Source organism: Achroia grisella, unplaced genomic scaffold (assembly GCF_030625045.1).
Source record: "Achroia grisella isolate CSIRO2021 unplaced genomic scaffold, CSIRO_AGI_Agris_v1 utg2786, whole genome shotgun sequence".
Classification (NCBI taxonomy): domain Eukaryota; kingdom Metazoa; phylum Arthropoda; class Insecta; order Lepidoptera; family Pyralidae; genus Achroia; species Achroia grisella.
Genome location: NW_026712766.1, coordinates 2,099,039 through 2,114,202, shown reverse-complemented (window position 1 = coordinate 2,114,202; position 15,164 = coordinate 2,099,039). Strand labels below are relative to the sequence as shown.

At 44.3% G+C, this 15,164-nt stretch overlaps 1 protein-coding gene across 1 annotated transcript in view; it reads left to right on the top strand.

Moving 5' to 3' along the window:
- The window catches only part of LOC131843129 (microtubule-associated serine/threonine-protein kinase 3), a 78,717-nt gene extending 64,221 nt beyond the window's left edge, over positions 1-14,496 (top strand). Inside the window, 13 exon segments of the mRNA XM_059191732.1 lie at positions 1,556-1,590; positions 1,895-1,947; positions 3,794-3,865; positions 5,097-5,222; positions 6,618-6,721; positions 7,204-7,389; positions 7,785-7,814; positions 8,443-8,529; positions 10,421-10,684; positions 11,787-11,965; positions 12,333-12,784; positions 13,354-13,494; positions 14,320-14,496. Of these exon segments, the coding sequence (XP_059047715.1) occupies positions 1,556-1,590; positions 1,895-1,947; positions 3,794-3,865; positions 5,097-5,222; positions 6,618-6,721; positions 7,204-7,389; positions 7,785-7,814; positions 8,443-8,529; positions 10,421-10,684; positions 11,787-11,965; positions 12,333-12,784; positions 13,354-13,494; positions 14,320-14,448 (1,858 nt within the window). The 3' untranslated portion in view covers positions 14,449-14,496.
- Positions 14,497-15,164: the final 668 nt, after the last annotated feature.

Here is a 15,164-nt window from a genome sequence, read left to right as displayed (position 1 = left end):
CAGTATAACTTGAGATAAAAAAAGCCCTTCGCGCTCGCCAAAAGACTCGTCAGATCGTTACTAACACCGACTTTTCGCCCTGCCGGTCTTTGTAGCTCAAACTTTAAATCGAACTAACGGTAGATTTCACATAATAATAATAATATAGTAATCCTGATCAATTTATACAGCATCATTTAGTCTCAAACTAAGATCATCATTATGTATGTAAATTGTTGTTTTTTTATGTCATAATTGTTGTGTCAATATGAGCCAGTAATATTTTAATTGTTATAAAGATAGAACAGGTATCCTTATGTACAGCAATAACAAAAGTGCCTGGAAGAGATCTACATAATTAAAGAGATTTTATATAATATAGATGTATTTGTTGTTCGTTGATCTAACACCGACTCGTCGCCCGGTCCGCGCGGGACGGGTTCACGATCCACACGCCGCGTGTCGCGCTCAGCCAACCACTCGTGAGTATCGTTACTAACACCGACTCGTCGGCCTGTTTCAAGTCCTAATTTGAGATAAAAAAAAAAGTTTTACATTACACATTACAAAAATTAAAGTAAAGTCCCCCATCTCAGTGTTACACATTACTTTTATTTATTTATTGATTCATTCATTTGTAAAATAAACAAACTTATAAATCGAGCACTAACGGTAGATTTCACAGAAAATAATAATATAATAATCAGATCAATTTGTACAATATATTTCAAATATTCAAGACATCATAATAAATTTTTATGTAGTTTTTTTTTTTATTGTCACACATTGTTGTGTCAATATGAGTTTAGAGTAATATTTTAAAAAGAGATTGTTATAAAGAAAAAATATAACAGGTATCCTTATGTACAGCAATAACATAATGCCTGGAAAAAAAAAGAGATCTAAGATATTAATGTATATAATAATATATAATATAGAATGTAGATAAATATATAAATATAGAATCTGATCCAGTCGTCTTCTTGTGATGAGTCTGCGTTCCGGTCCGCGCGGAATCGGGTATGACTATTCAAAAGTGCGCGTGTATTACGGCGATTTTTTCTACATATTGATTTGAATGATCATTTATTATTTAAAAGCTGGTCTCCGTATGTACTTTGAATGTTTGTATACTAAACTCACCGCCACTCACTAAATATGTTGTACGGCTCTGGATACAAGTCCTTTTTACCCCAACTTAACAAGTACACTAACTCGAAGTTTTACATTACACAATTTTAACCTAAATTTTTCCCATTAACGTGTTACCCATTACTTTTATTTATTTATTAAATATTTTTCATTTTAAAATGTCAGAAACGCTATTCGTTTTATTTATTGATTCATTCATTTGTAAAATAAACAAAATATGATTATAAGAGCACTAAGGACTCTGATGGGCGCAGAAAGATAAAGGCGAAAACAGACTAGTTATTTACAATATATTTCAAATATTCACTGACATTATAATAACACTTTTTTAAGTAGTTTTTTAATTGTACACACAGGTAAGAATAACAGTAACCATGTATAGTAGTTTAGAGGTAAGCTACCTCTAAAAAGAGATTTCTCCTAGCAAACCTAGAAAAAATATAGAAGAATTCGTTCTCTGTGAGTTCAGCCATACATATATGTATGAGAAAAAAAGAAAATGTGAGATCAAGATATATTATGGTGATATGTAATGTATGTACTGCATTCTGAATGAGTGGTAGAATAAAAAAATATGATTATCCAAAAGTGCTTGTATTGAGTTTGTTTGAATTAATATTTTTTCTCTTTATATTTTTATTTGAATTATTGTTTATTATAAAAAAGCTGGTGGTTTTGTGTCCTGTTTGTTTTATTGAATGTTTTTGCATTTTGTTTTTTATTTTTTATACAAGGCGAGCGATACATATATATAATGTAAAAGATTTCATCACGCAGCTTATATAAGAGTCCGTAATGTGACTGCTGCACACGCAGGTTCATGTATGATTCTCATTAACGATTTTAACCAAGCAGTTAAAAATGCATTTTTCGTTATTAACGGTTAATTAACCGCATTTTATGCTCGGTGCTTACAATAGATAAAGCCCAAAAACCGATTGACTACAAACGGAAGACTCCAAATACATGCCCTTCTCAATTCTTATTACACCTGATTGGACTATTATAATGGACACGTATAAAAAGCATTATAAAATCCCAGAGGGTGTAGTATGAATGTAGGAGCTTCGTCATTCAGACCAAATATATTCTTACATTATTTAAATTATTAACCGGGTCTTAACACGAATAATTTTATGGCAAATAAAGGTATTTACTACTATATACTATACACTGTCTGACTCAGTCAGCTCGTGACCACGGCTAGTGCAACCTAGTCGAAACGTCGAGAGAGGTAAATACCTTTATTTGCCATAAAATTATTCGTGTTAAGACCCGGTTAATAATTTAAATAATGTATATTAAACACGAAAGTTTAAAATTAAATATATTCTTATATTGGAAAAAATAAAAAGACAGATTTACTCTTTACTTTTCTCGTAGTGAGATAATTAACCGTTAATAACTGCATTTTATCTGTAGCTAACCATAAATTTGGTTAAATAACGGTAGCTAATGGGTTTTTTACAATTATAAGTACGCGCCTGTAGTTGTTTATTTTTTTATGTCACCACGTGATGTGCTACTATATACAATAGTACGTTGAGTTACTACAGACGAGAGAGAGATAGTGATACAACGATGCACGTGATGGTACACGTCGTAAATTCACACGAACACCAAATAACGTCCGATTTACCGCTCATAGTTAAGTCATTCCAAGCATGTTTCATTAATTTTTTCTCTTAATGAGTCACTACTTAAATTTTTACTCATTTAATTGGGAAGTTGTAGTATGTGTATGTATGTTTTTGTAATATAGAAACCATCTCTTTAAAGATGTAATGGCTCTTATCGTGTAATTTTACTGCCTTATGTCACTCTTCAACCGAAACATGTTATAAAGCAAGAGGTACTTACGCAGACGCCTTTCAATGTCTATATGTGTAGAAATTAATATTTTGAACAGTCTACTATTAATGATTAATTAAAAAATACTCAAAATGATGAATTAATTAAGATTGAACACTTTATTGTTAATAAAATGATTAATTACAACGTAGGAGCACACGACAGAACCAAGACAAAACCAACGTCGAAACAGACTTTGTCATCATTGCCATATTCAAAAATAGTAATTAATATTGCCAGTAGAAGTACAAACACATTGACACTACCGTCACAATCTGCTCCCTGTCTCTATATGCTGAGAATTTCATCTAAACTGCGTGGCAACATATACTTCTGCTGCCGTGGAATACATTAGTTTGGATTCAAAATAAAAGTTGTTATTTCAGCTCAAAACTTAAATTTTAATATAGCTGTATACTGCAGTATAGCTTGCGTGGATTGCAACCTATGTGAATTTGTGAAAACCTTACATTCTATACTATAAAGGATTTTCACAGGTCTAAGATATCTCTTATGTACTATGAATGGAAGGTTCTGCTATTCATATATATTGCGTGTTCTGGTGTGGTGTCATCAGCTTTACCAAATAATAACACATTTATATTTTATCACAATTGTGATACGACAATACGGGAGTACATCGTATATCTGACTGGGGAGGGACGTGTAGTAGGTGCGCTGTGCAACGCGATGTAATTCAATCTCTGTATTAACAATTTAATCAATTTTATAATCTATCCATATTGATTGAGTTTATTCGATGCAAATAAATGAGTTAATATTTCTTTGACAATATTGTTGTTTGTCGTAGGTGTTGCGGTTACTGCTGGCGGCCCCGCATGCGACGCTACGGGCTACACCTTTGGACCAGACTACCATACAGGTATAGTTGCCTTCACTATTACACTCACTCACATTATCTGCCTTCAGACGACACGTTCTGTGCGTACGATAGCGCGGAAAGCCAGCGCGCGTAATAGTGAGGGATTGCACTTTACTGTTTCATCTTTTGCGCGTTTTTCCATTTTACTTTTAAATTATTGTTTTTTATTCTACACATTTCAGTTTCTAAAGATATGATTCTGATTTGTAAATTATTGTAAACTCTATAATTATATCTTTGCTTCAAAGTCAGATGTGCGCTATTTTGTAATGATAATTATTGATTAATTATATTTTATTTAATGATAAATATTTACAAAAAGGCACGCACGATTGAAGAACGCGGGAATGTGCTATTCGTTGTTTTTATCTACATTTATTACAACATGTTTGCATTTATGTAGCGACGATCTCGGCCGACAGGTAGCGCACTGGCGTTACTAGGACTAGTGCTATTAGAGTGAATTACTTAAATCGCAGCCTTAGGACTAAATTTATTTAAAAATTACAATATATTAAAGTTACTTACTACTTATAATAAGAAGTGACTCTATCGAGGCAAGAATAGAAGTGGCGGACATTTCGCAACCGCGAAGTCATGTCGTCGGCGCTGGTGCACGTTCCGCTGCATCAGCGTCGGAGTATTGCGTTTGGTTAACACCAAAGTTCATGTAGAATCTAGGTCGCTCTTCATCAGCGATTATTATTACTTACTATTAATATTACTATTAATGATTATTATTACTTGTCATAGACACCTTAATAGGTGTCTATGACAAGTAATAATAATCATTTATTCAGCATAAAAAAGAGTATAGAGTAGAAAAGGAAACTTAAAAACTAATAATTCGCTATGCTGAAAGGGCTTCCACTCAGCTGGTGCCGCATCACTACAGCGCTGATTTTCAGTGGAGCCACTTAAAAAAAAGAAATAGCATTCGTGATGAATTTAAATATCTAAAATGAAGAATCAGTTAAATGGATGAATTATAAGTATGTGTGATAAATAGAAGGAAAATATATAAGGATAAAAAAGTGATAGAAAGACTTTTGTGTAATATATACTATATTACACAAAAGTCTCTAACAACATCCTGAATATATTTATTTATTTAATCAATATATATGTATATATATAAGTACTGTATTTATCTGCCACGTTTAAGAGTTTAGTACTTTGAGTAACAAGTGTGTGTGAGCGGTATAGTAATGGTCCCCCCCCCCCCCTGCAGGCGGGCGGGCGGCGCCGCGCGGGGGGCGGGCGGCGCGCGGCGGCGCCCCCGCGCCCGCGGCCGCGTCGCCGCTGCTCTCTGTTCCGGCGGATCTCCACCAAGCGAGCCTCGCAGGAGATGCACCAGGTCAGGACGCCACCCTCTTAATAGTATCGACAAAGCTTACCGACCGACCCGTCGGAGCGTCGTCGGAGGCACGAGGTCAGAGGCTAAATCTTCTTGTGTTTCCTGTATTCGTATTCTGTAAGCGTTTTAGAGGCCGTTCGAGTATTACGTAAGCAGATTTATTACAATTATTTACCCTACAAAGAGGATGCCTTTGTCAGCAAAAATAAGCAAAGCTCTTACCCTCCCCATGCTTATGTAAACATTTTTCAATTATATTGTTTTTTTGTCAACAAAGACAATGTAAGGGTTGCTATTTGTGTAAAAAAGTAAATAATTACCAATGACGTAATCGTCATCTAGACTCCCCTAACCCCTTGTCGTCCAAAATAAGCAAAGTAAAGAAATAGTGCTTACGTAATACTTGAACGGCCTCTTATTGACTCGACACACACGTATCCACTTGTCAAATATAAAGTTCCTACCGAGATATCGAATTTGCCTATACTTAAAAAAAAATCACTATACTATATGCGCTGTAGCATGGTACGGGTGACAGTTGCCTGTATTTGTAGACTAGAACACTCTGGTTGAATTAGTCACGACAGTTATAAATTATTTAATGTATTACGAATGGGGTATATCTGAAATACTAAGTCATTATTTATAAATCACGGCAACTTTCAAGAGTGAAACGAAACGTTACTGAAACTGTCACCCACAATATGCTACAGCATACAGCGTACATAGTATAGTGCCTGTTTTACCTCCATCCCACTCTTGAGCCTGTGGCACTGCAGTCGCTATCGAGTTTTACAGAATACCAATATATAATCTTGCCGCGGATTTCGCTTTCGAATTCGTAAATGATGCTTACAGAATATCTCTACTGATCTCCCGCATGCGTAACTCTGTCTGTCACACGTCTACACTAGTGCTCGTGTGGGCGGAGACGGGTCGAAATGCTTAAAAGTAAAACTTATTTTTCTTGTATAATGTTTTGTCTTATTGAACGTTTTGTTATTAGTATTATTTTATATTGATACTCTACTCTACGAAATCATTATATTTTGTTTATTTTCCAATAATTATATTATTATTTTGACATTTAAATTTAATTATTTTGGTAGCATTTAAGTAGTTTGTATGCCAGCTAGGCTAAACTTGTAGCATAAATTCATGGTGTACCTAAAAGCTCTTTATGTAAACCGGATGATAGCGGTCGAGTGCAGATGGCACTCCAAATCTGTGGAAGGACTTATGGAGCATTTGAAGGCCAACTCTTGCTTGACGGATATCACTTTAGTCTGGGAACCTCGTCTCAGGGTGCTGTAATTTCGATCTCAGTTTGAATTGAACGGGGTATCGATCGAAGGTATTCAATATGATGACGGCTGTGATGTTGTGTGTATGTAGATGGTGTCCGGCAGCGGCGTGGGCAGCGGCGAGTGTCCGTCGTCCCCCGCGTCCTCCTCCCCCGCCGCCGACAGCCCCCTGCACACCACCACGCACTACCAACGGTAAATATCACTGAACCTTACATCTGCGAAGGAGCCAATTATTGGATTCCGTCACTATAGCTCCATCTGTGAGACATCCTGTAATTGATCTCACAGATGGAGCGTTAATGTCATTTTGACAGCGAACAGTTGGATGGATAACACTATACAATTTGTATGACAGCTTCTGGTGTGATTCGTAAATCGTAAATTAATTCATACATGATGGACCACTTTTCAGGCATAAGAAGGATATTTGTATTTATGTAAGGAAACTCCTCGCTAACTTAGTTTACACAGTATTCTTCAAAGTCTGAATCCTTGGGAATGATATCCCGAATGCTTGGGAATAGTATCCTGAATTTTGTGAGGAAATCTTACTAATATAAGCGCGTAAATTTGTGAGAATGCAGAAGCACCCGTTGACGAGTATGACGGTTAGAGCGAACACTTTGACCCGACCCACCACGCCGCCACAAGTGTCATTTATTACCGATCCATAGGCCATCGTCGTTGCACGGGCTGAAACACAAGTTAGTGGGAGCTGGAGGCGGCGCAGGCGCCGGTGAAGTACGACGAGCTTCGCTGCAGCACGTGGCGCACTTGCCGCACGTACCACACATGCCGCTGTCGCCGCTCGCCAGGACACCGTCGCCGTCACCACAGCCGCAACCGGCTTCGCCCACCAGGTAACGATCTGATTATATCTTTTTTGTATAATAATTTTATAAAACTTATATTCCGTATATGGTCCTTCGAACCGGATTGATATTAAGGCGATTTTCAGGATTTCTCGATTCAATAAAAATATATTGTATATATGATCTTTTGCTATGCAGCTCGCATTGGCTTTAGAGAGATTATTATAATACTACATAGGAAATTCTTATATTTTTTAAATTCGTTTTTCAATTAATAGATTTTTTATTAAGTTAATTTCTAAATTTTCAAAGGTTAATTTTTTTATCAGATATCATTAAAATGTGAAGTGCTTTGAGTTTATATCAGCAGTGGATAATGCTTCCCACAACCAATAAATGATCGATTTAAGTGTTAGTAATACGACATCGTGTGATTGCCGTAGCCGATGCGAGGCGCGCAGTCCGTCACCGCTGGCGGGCGCGTGCGTGACGGGCGTGGGCGGCGTGGCGGGCGTGGCGGGCGTGGTGGGCGCGGGCGGCGCGGCGCGCGACTGCGGCGGCCGGCGCGCCTGGGCCCGCCGGGACCCGGCCTCGCCGCTGCTGCGCCGGGCCCTCTCCCCGGACAGGTACGTACTGCGCGGGCGTGGCGAGCGGGGCGGGCGTGGCGGGCGAGTGTGGGCGCGGGCGGCGCGGCGCGCGACTCATTATATTTTGCGCCTGGGCCAATAATTATATTATTATTTTAACTGCTTTCCCCGGACAGGTACGTACTGCGCGATGGCGAGCGTTTGGTGGGCGCGGGCGGCGCGGCGCGCGACTGCGGCGGCCGGCGCGCCTGGGCCCCCCGGGACCCGGCCTCGCCGCTGCTGCGCCGGGCCCTCTCCCCGGACAGGTACGTACTGCGCGAGCGTGGCGAGCGTGGCGGGCGTGGCGGGCGTGGTGGGCGCGGGCGGCGCGGCGCGCGACTGCGGCGGCCGGCGCGCCTGGGCCCGCCGGGACCCGGCCTCGCCGCTGCTGCGCCGGGCCCTCTCCCCGGACAGGTACGTACTGCGCGAGCGTGGCGAGCGTGGCGGGCGTGGCGGGCGTGGTGGGCGCGGGCGGCGCGGCGCGCGACTGCGGCGGCCGGCGCGCCTGGCCCCGCCGGGACCCGGCCTCGCCGCTGCTGCGCCGGGCCCTCTCCCCGGACAGGTACGTACTGCGCGAGCGTGGCGAGCGTGGCGGGCGTGGCGGGCGTGGTGGGCGCGGGCGGCGCGGCGGCCGGCGCGCCTGGGCCCGCCGGGACCCGGCCTCGCCGCTGCTGCGCCGGGCCCTCTCCCCGGACAGGTACGTACTGCGCGAGCGTGGCGAGCGTGGCGGGCGTGGCGGGCGTGGTGGGCGCGGGCGGCGCGGCGCGCGACTGCGGCGGCCGGCGCGCCTGGGCCCGCCGGGACCCGGCCTCGCCGCTGCTGCGCCGGGCCCTCTCCCCGGACAGGTACGTACTGCGCGAGCGTGGCGAGCGTGGCGGGCGTGGCGGGCGTGGTGGGCGCGGGCGGCGCGGCGCGCGACTGCGGCGGCCGGCGCGCCTGGGCCCGCCGGGACCCGGCCTCGCCGCTGCTGCGCCGGGCCCTCTCCCCGGACAGGTACGTACTGCGCGAGCGTGGCGAGCGTGGCGGGCGTGGCGGGCGTGGTGGGCGCGGGCGGCGCGGCGCGCGACTGCGGCGGCCGGCGCGCCTGGGCCCGCCGGGACCCGGCCTCGCCGCTGCTGCGCCGGGCCCTCTCCCCGGACAGGTACGTACTGCGCGAGCGTGGCGAGCGTGGCGGGCGTGGCGGGCGTGGTGGGCGCGGGCGGCGCGGCGCGCGACTGCGGCGGCCGGCGCGCCTGGGCCCGCCGGGACCCGGCCTCGCCGCTGCTGCGCCGGGCCCTCTCCCCGGACAGGTACGTACTGCGCGAGCGTGGCGAGCGTGGCGGGCGTGGCGGGCGTGGTGGGCGCGGGCGGCGCGGCGCGCGACTGCGGCGATTCGCGCCTAAAAATATATTGTGCGCCGGGCCCTCTCCCCGGACAGGTACGTACTGCGCGAGCGTGCGGCGGCCGGCGCGCCTGGGCCCGCCGGGACCCGGCCTCGCCGCTGCTGCGCCGGGCCCTCTCCCCGGACAGGTACGTACTGGGCGAGCGTGGCGAGCGTGGCGGGCGTGGCGGGCGTGGCGGGCGTGGCGGGCGTGGTGGGCGCGGGCGGCGCGGCGCGCGACTGCGTTTTTCGGCGCGCCTGGGCCTTTTATAAAGTTACTTAAAAATTTTTGCGCCGGTTAATTTTTTACAGGTACGTACTGCGCGAGCGTGGCGAGCGTGGCGGGCGTGGCGGGCGTGGTGGGCGCGGGCGGCGCGGCGCGCGACTGCGGCGGCCGGCGCGCCTGGGCCCGCCGGGACCCTGCCTCGCCGCTGCTGCGCCGGGCCCTCTCCCCGGACAGGTACGTACTGCGCGAGCGTGGCGAGCGTGGCGGGCGTGGCGGGCGTGGTGTGCGCGGGCGGCGCGGCGCGCGACTGCGGCGGCCGGCGCGCCTGGGCCCGCCGGGACCCTGCCTCGCCGCTGCTGCGCCGGGCCCTCTCCCCGGACAGGTACGTACTGCGCGAGCGTGGCGAGCGTGGCGGGCGTGGCGGGCGTGGTGTGCGCGGGCGGCGCGGCGCGCGACTGCGGCGGCCGGCGCGCCTGGGCCCGCCGGGACCCTGCCTCGCCGCTGCTGCGCCGGGCCCTCTCCCCGGACAGGTACGTACTGCGCGAGCGTGGCGAGCGTGGCGGGCGTGGCGGGCGTGGTGTGCGCGGGCGGCGCGGCGCGCGACTGCGGCGGCCGGCGCGCCTGGGCCCGCCGGGACCCTGCCTCGCCGCTGCTGCGCCGGGCCCTCTCCCCGGACAGGTACGGCGTCACAGTACTGATGATGAATTTAGGTAATGGTTGCCATTCACCATAGAGTACAGAGAGCTTTTTCCTCTAGATCTGCTCTAGATCCGAAGTAGAATTAGGAGTACGGCGATGTGCTGTACTGCTAATCCATCGAAATGTCAGTATTGTTCTTTTATAAATGTATTCTACTGTGCCCGGCAGACTGCATCCTCGCTCCGCGGAGGCGAAGTGCGCGATCTCCCCGCTGTGCTGCGGGGGCGCGGGCGGCGGGCCGGTGTCTGTGGGCGGGGCGGGGGCGGGCGGCGCGGGCGGCGGGGCGGGCGGGCGGCGCGGCCCGTGGCGCGGCCCGCCCCCCGCGCCGCCCACGCCCCCGCCCGCGCCCGACAAGCCCGAGGAGCCGCTGCTGCCGCGCATCGCGGAGGAGAAGGACTCGCCCACGCACCACGCCAACCACCCGCTCCACAGGTACCACAGGTTTTTTATGGATGGTAATGGAATGGTGCACCCGCTTGCGCTAACGGTTTATGCTGGCGGGGCACCAGTGGAGAATAATGATGCTCATCTTGACCATGAGGCTAGGTCAGTTTGCCCACCGCAACTAAGTAACCAGGAATTAACCATGATGATTTCCAGGTGGAACCGCGTCGTCCTAAAATGACACATTGCTAGCAATGGGGACACTAGACACCATTACTAACAATCCATTTCCCCCCACCCACAAGAGGTTATATCTTCCACTCCTATACAGGGTACATGTAAATGTAAGTTGAACTACTTTGTCCGCAATCAGCCTCTCATCTGAGCCGTTGTACGTGTAGAGCCGAGAATACAAAAGTAGCCAGCCAAGCTCCTCCCAAAAGCGCAGAACTCTCCTGATATCTTCACAGGCTTCACGGAGCGACCTCACCGTTCCGTGAATTTATTTTCATTGTGACTGCTGAAATACAGAGTTTAAATAGTTATCAATAAAATATTACTGTTTGCAACGCCTTATAGATGGCGTTATAACAAAATTAAGGGCAGCAACAAAAAGTTTATTCGCTTAGTTTGAAAGGGTCGAAAAATTAATCCCGCGCAGTATTTTTTTGTACATATATGAACATCTATTTTTGATTACAAAGAATCGACAACCCTATTCTTTGGTATTCAATAAAAAACGACATTCTTGATTATTGGAATGTTACGTAGGGGGCGTAACCTAATAAAGTAACGCCTCTGATTTACATTCACATAAACTGTCGTTACATATTATAACATTATAATAGGGCTGATGATAATTGATGTTAAGGCTATATCTTTTGTTGTTATAGTAGTTTTACACAATAACTTTGAACCTGTGATATAGTGATGCAAATCTGCACGTTCGATGGTAGATTGTGCCAGTGTACGTTTTAACTAACACGTAGGTCACGCAGTAGCTCATATATATAGTTTATGTAATTATTGTATGCTAGAGTAATTCAAGATGTAACAGTTAATATACAATCCGAAACAACCTCGTTCCTTTTTTTTCAAACCACATTCCTCAATATTGATTCATAAGATTGTAACCTTATAAATAATTCAGCAGGACTCCAGCCAAGCAGACGACGCCAAGCATCTTCACATCATCGCCGAAGCCAAGCTTGGACAAGTCGTCTTTCGACGCGTCCACGTCGTTCGCATCGCTGTCATTATCCGATGACTCGTTCGCCGACGGATCCGCGGATATGTCCAACATCGACACGTCCAGGGAAATCAATATGGGTAAGTGGATTAAATTTTGTTATATATGACTAACTCCTGAAGGTTGGGGCCTCGGGGTGAACCCCTTTACCTCGGCATCGATTCCGGGGTAAACAACCTCCGATAGATATTCCATTTCATTTGTATTACGATACATAAATTCTTAAACCTTAAGTTTCCCTCTCGCTTCGCGCCCCACATACATGCAGGGGCTCAACCCCCAATGTTATATATACATATCTATGTACAATAAAAATATATTATATATAAATATATAGTCGATACTGTACTATATACATGTATATATATAAATGAAACTAATTCCCTTGGTCAGGTTATTACGTGTGAATGGCTGAGCTGATGACTAAAATGACTTATTTACTTCCAGACGACAGTCGAACAAGTTCAGATAGCCTGACTACAGACGACAAACAAAAAAAGCAAATAGTACAAGAGCCAATACCAGTGCCGCCTGTTCCCGAACAGCCAAAAGCCAGGAAAAGATCGGATTCCAGTCTAAAAGACGAAGAAATAAAAAGTAAAGACAAGAAGAAAGAAAAACCAGAACTAAAGAAGCAAGATTCAATTAAAAAGACGGAAAAACCGGATATAAAAGAGGAAAAGATTGCAGAAGTTAAAGTAGAGGAGAAAAGTAAAGAGAAAGTTATGGAGAGGGTTGGGTCAGTTAAGAAGACGGAAAAGCAAGAAAAGGCTGAGGCGAAGAAGCAAGAGAAACAAGAAAAAGCAGAAAAGAAGCAAGAGAAGATGGAAGCAAAGAGGACCGAGTCGATTAAAAAGAATGAAGGATTGAAGAGGCAAGAGTCAGTTGATACAATGAAAGTAAGTTATTTGTTTTTATGTTACTATTTATTTATAAATAGCTGTGCCCCTGACTTCGTTCTCCCGTATGAAATCGCAGCTAACATTTACTTGGGTACGTTAAAACACAGCTATATTGAGCAGATAAAGGAAAAAGTTGGAATCGTGTCGTAAAAACAACTAAAGCGATTGATGGAAAATTGTGAAATAGGGTTGAGTTTCTTAACAGTTCTTCTTAATTTATTTAAAAGAACAACACACAAGTTTCTTACTCATTCTTCTTGTGTTGAATCTGCATTCCAAATGAGCGGTAGAATAAAAAAAATTGACTATTTAAAAGTATATTAAGTTTATTTGAATAAAGATTATTTCTATTTCTAATTGAAACTGTATACTCAACTGGATGGTAGGAAAAATGTGAATACAAAAAAGTTTATAGCGACAAAAATGTTATAAAGGATTATTTTTGATTTGATACATTATTTGTTTCTCTTCTATTGCGTTTAGTTAAACATGATTTATGCATATTATTAGATTTTATAATTTGCCACGGAAAACGCTAGTTTATGTATGTATTTACTGGTAATCAGGCACCAGAAGCGGTGGAATGCGAGGCTCGTACCAAGAACAGCATGGTCAGCAAGCTGCTCGGGGTGATGGTGCGCAAGGGTCGCGACCGGGACGATGATGACCACCGGCCTCCCAAGAAGCAGGAGAAGACCAAGAAAAAAGTTAGTATATATAATTTATTTCAGGCAACTTAATATTATTATATAAAAATATTGGGCCATATTACATATAAGCACTAACATATATAGAAAATAATAAAACATAAAATAAAATATTATTATAGACTTTATGGTAACACAATCACTCTGGCAATCTGCCACGGTATAGCAGTACACAAATTCCTTCGGCCAGTAGTCTTCCTTCATGATGATGGACAGCATGTTGGTAGGACCCGGGCCACGAATGCTTTGAAGTTCACGTTGTGACTCGATTCCAGCTGCGTCACACTCAATGTCAGGTTACTTTTGGTCCGGATATAGTCGACGATGCCCTACTCCTATATGTATATATATATAGTACTAGCTGTCCCGGCAAACGTTGTTTTGCCTTAAAATAAAATAAAAAATTTAGGGTGGACTACCCCTAACATTTAGGGGGATGAAAAATAGATGTTGGCCGATTCTCAGACCTACTCAATACGCTCACAAAATGTCATGAGAATCGGTCAAGCCGTTTCGGAGGAGTATGGGAACGAAAACTGTGACACGAGAATTTTATATATAAGATATGCAGTGGCTCAGTATAGGTAGATAGAAACTACATTTTATTCCTAATAATTTAGAAGTTACGTACGTAAAATTATGTGATTAGAATATGGATTACACGTCCTCGGCGGTCTACCGATTTAACACACCGCATATAACGTACAAGGAATCGAACCCTAAACAATCGGAAGTAAGCGGTCTGCTAAATCGCTAGACCATCATACACCAGGCCGATGTTTTAACTGGGTAATATCATAATTATCTGTATATTCACAATTGCAGAACACAAACCAATCAAACCAACCATCGCAATCCAAACACGACACTGACAAGAGTGAGAAACAAGAAGAGGACAGAAAAGGCAAGAAAGGGAGAGGACGTGCCTCCAGTTCCTCCTCAGGAGAGAAGTAGAGTGAATAAGATATATAATCGTGAGTCTCCAACATGGACATTACAAGTAATATGTTATAATCGGTGATATATACATGTAAAATATCATAAAATGTGTTTGTACATCTTGAATTTGCGCGTCTAACTTCAGCGCCTTCTAAATATGATGCAAATGAATTTATAAGTTTTTAAAAAGTATTTTCAAATTGTCAAATTAGTGTTGTAATGATGTCGATGAAATGAAAACGTAGTTATTGTGTTAGTACAGCATACAGCATTTATAATGTAGATTGTGGTTTTATTATGTAACACAGTTGCTGATAATACTCTAATTGTACAGATTATAATCGACAAGCTGACCCGCACAACTTTTACTGCGTTACAGAAGAGAGAGATAGTAATATATATCTTTTTCTTGTAAAACATTTTATAATTTTTATTAATGCTTGGAATCCTATAGTTTCTATAGCATTCCTCAATAAATGGGCTTTATCGATATCCAACTATCAAAGAATATTTCAATTAGAACCAATTATTATAGAGGTTAGTGCGTTTAACCGTATCAACAAACTCTTCAGCTTTAAAGTTAGTAAAGATATGATTGTGATCTTACAGAGTTTGAGAATTGTAGTTAGAAGTTAATTTGTGCAGATCGCAATTACATTAGTTTTGTATTTATAAACACCTCAATTGAATATGTATTAAATGAGAATTATTGGAAACTGTGCTACATAATT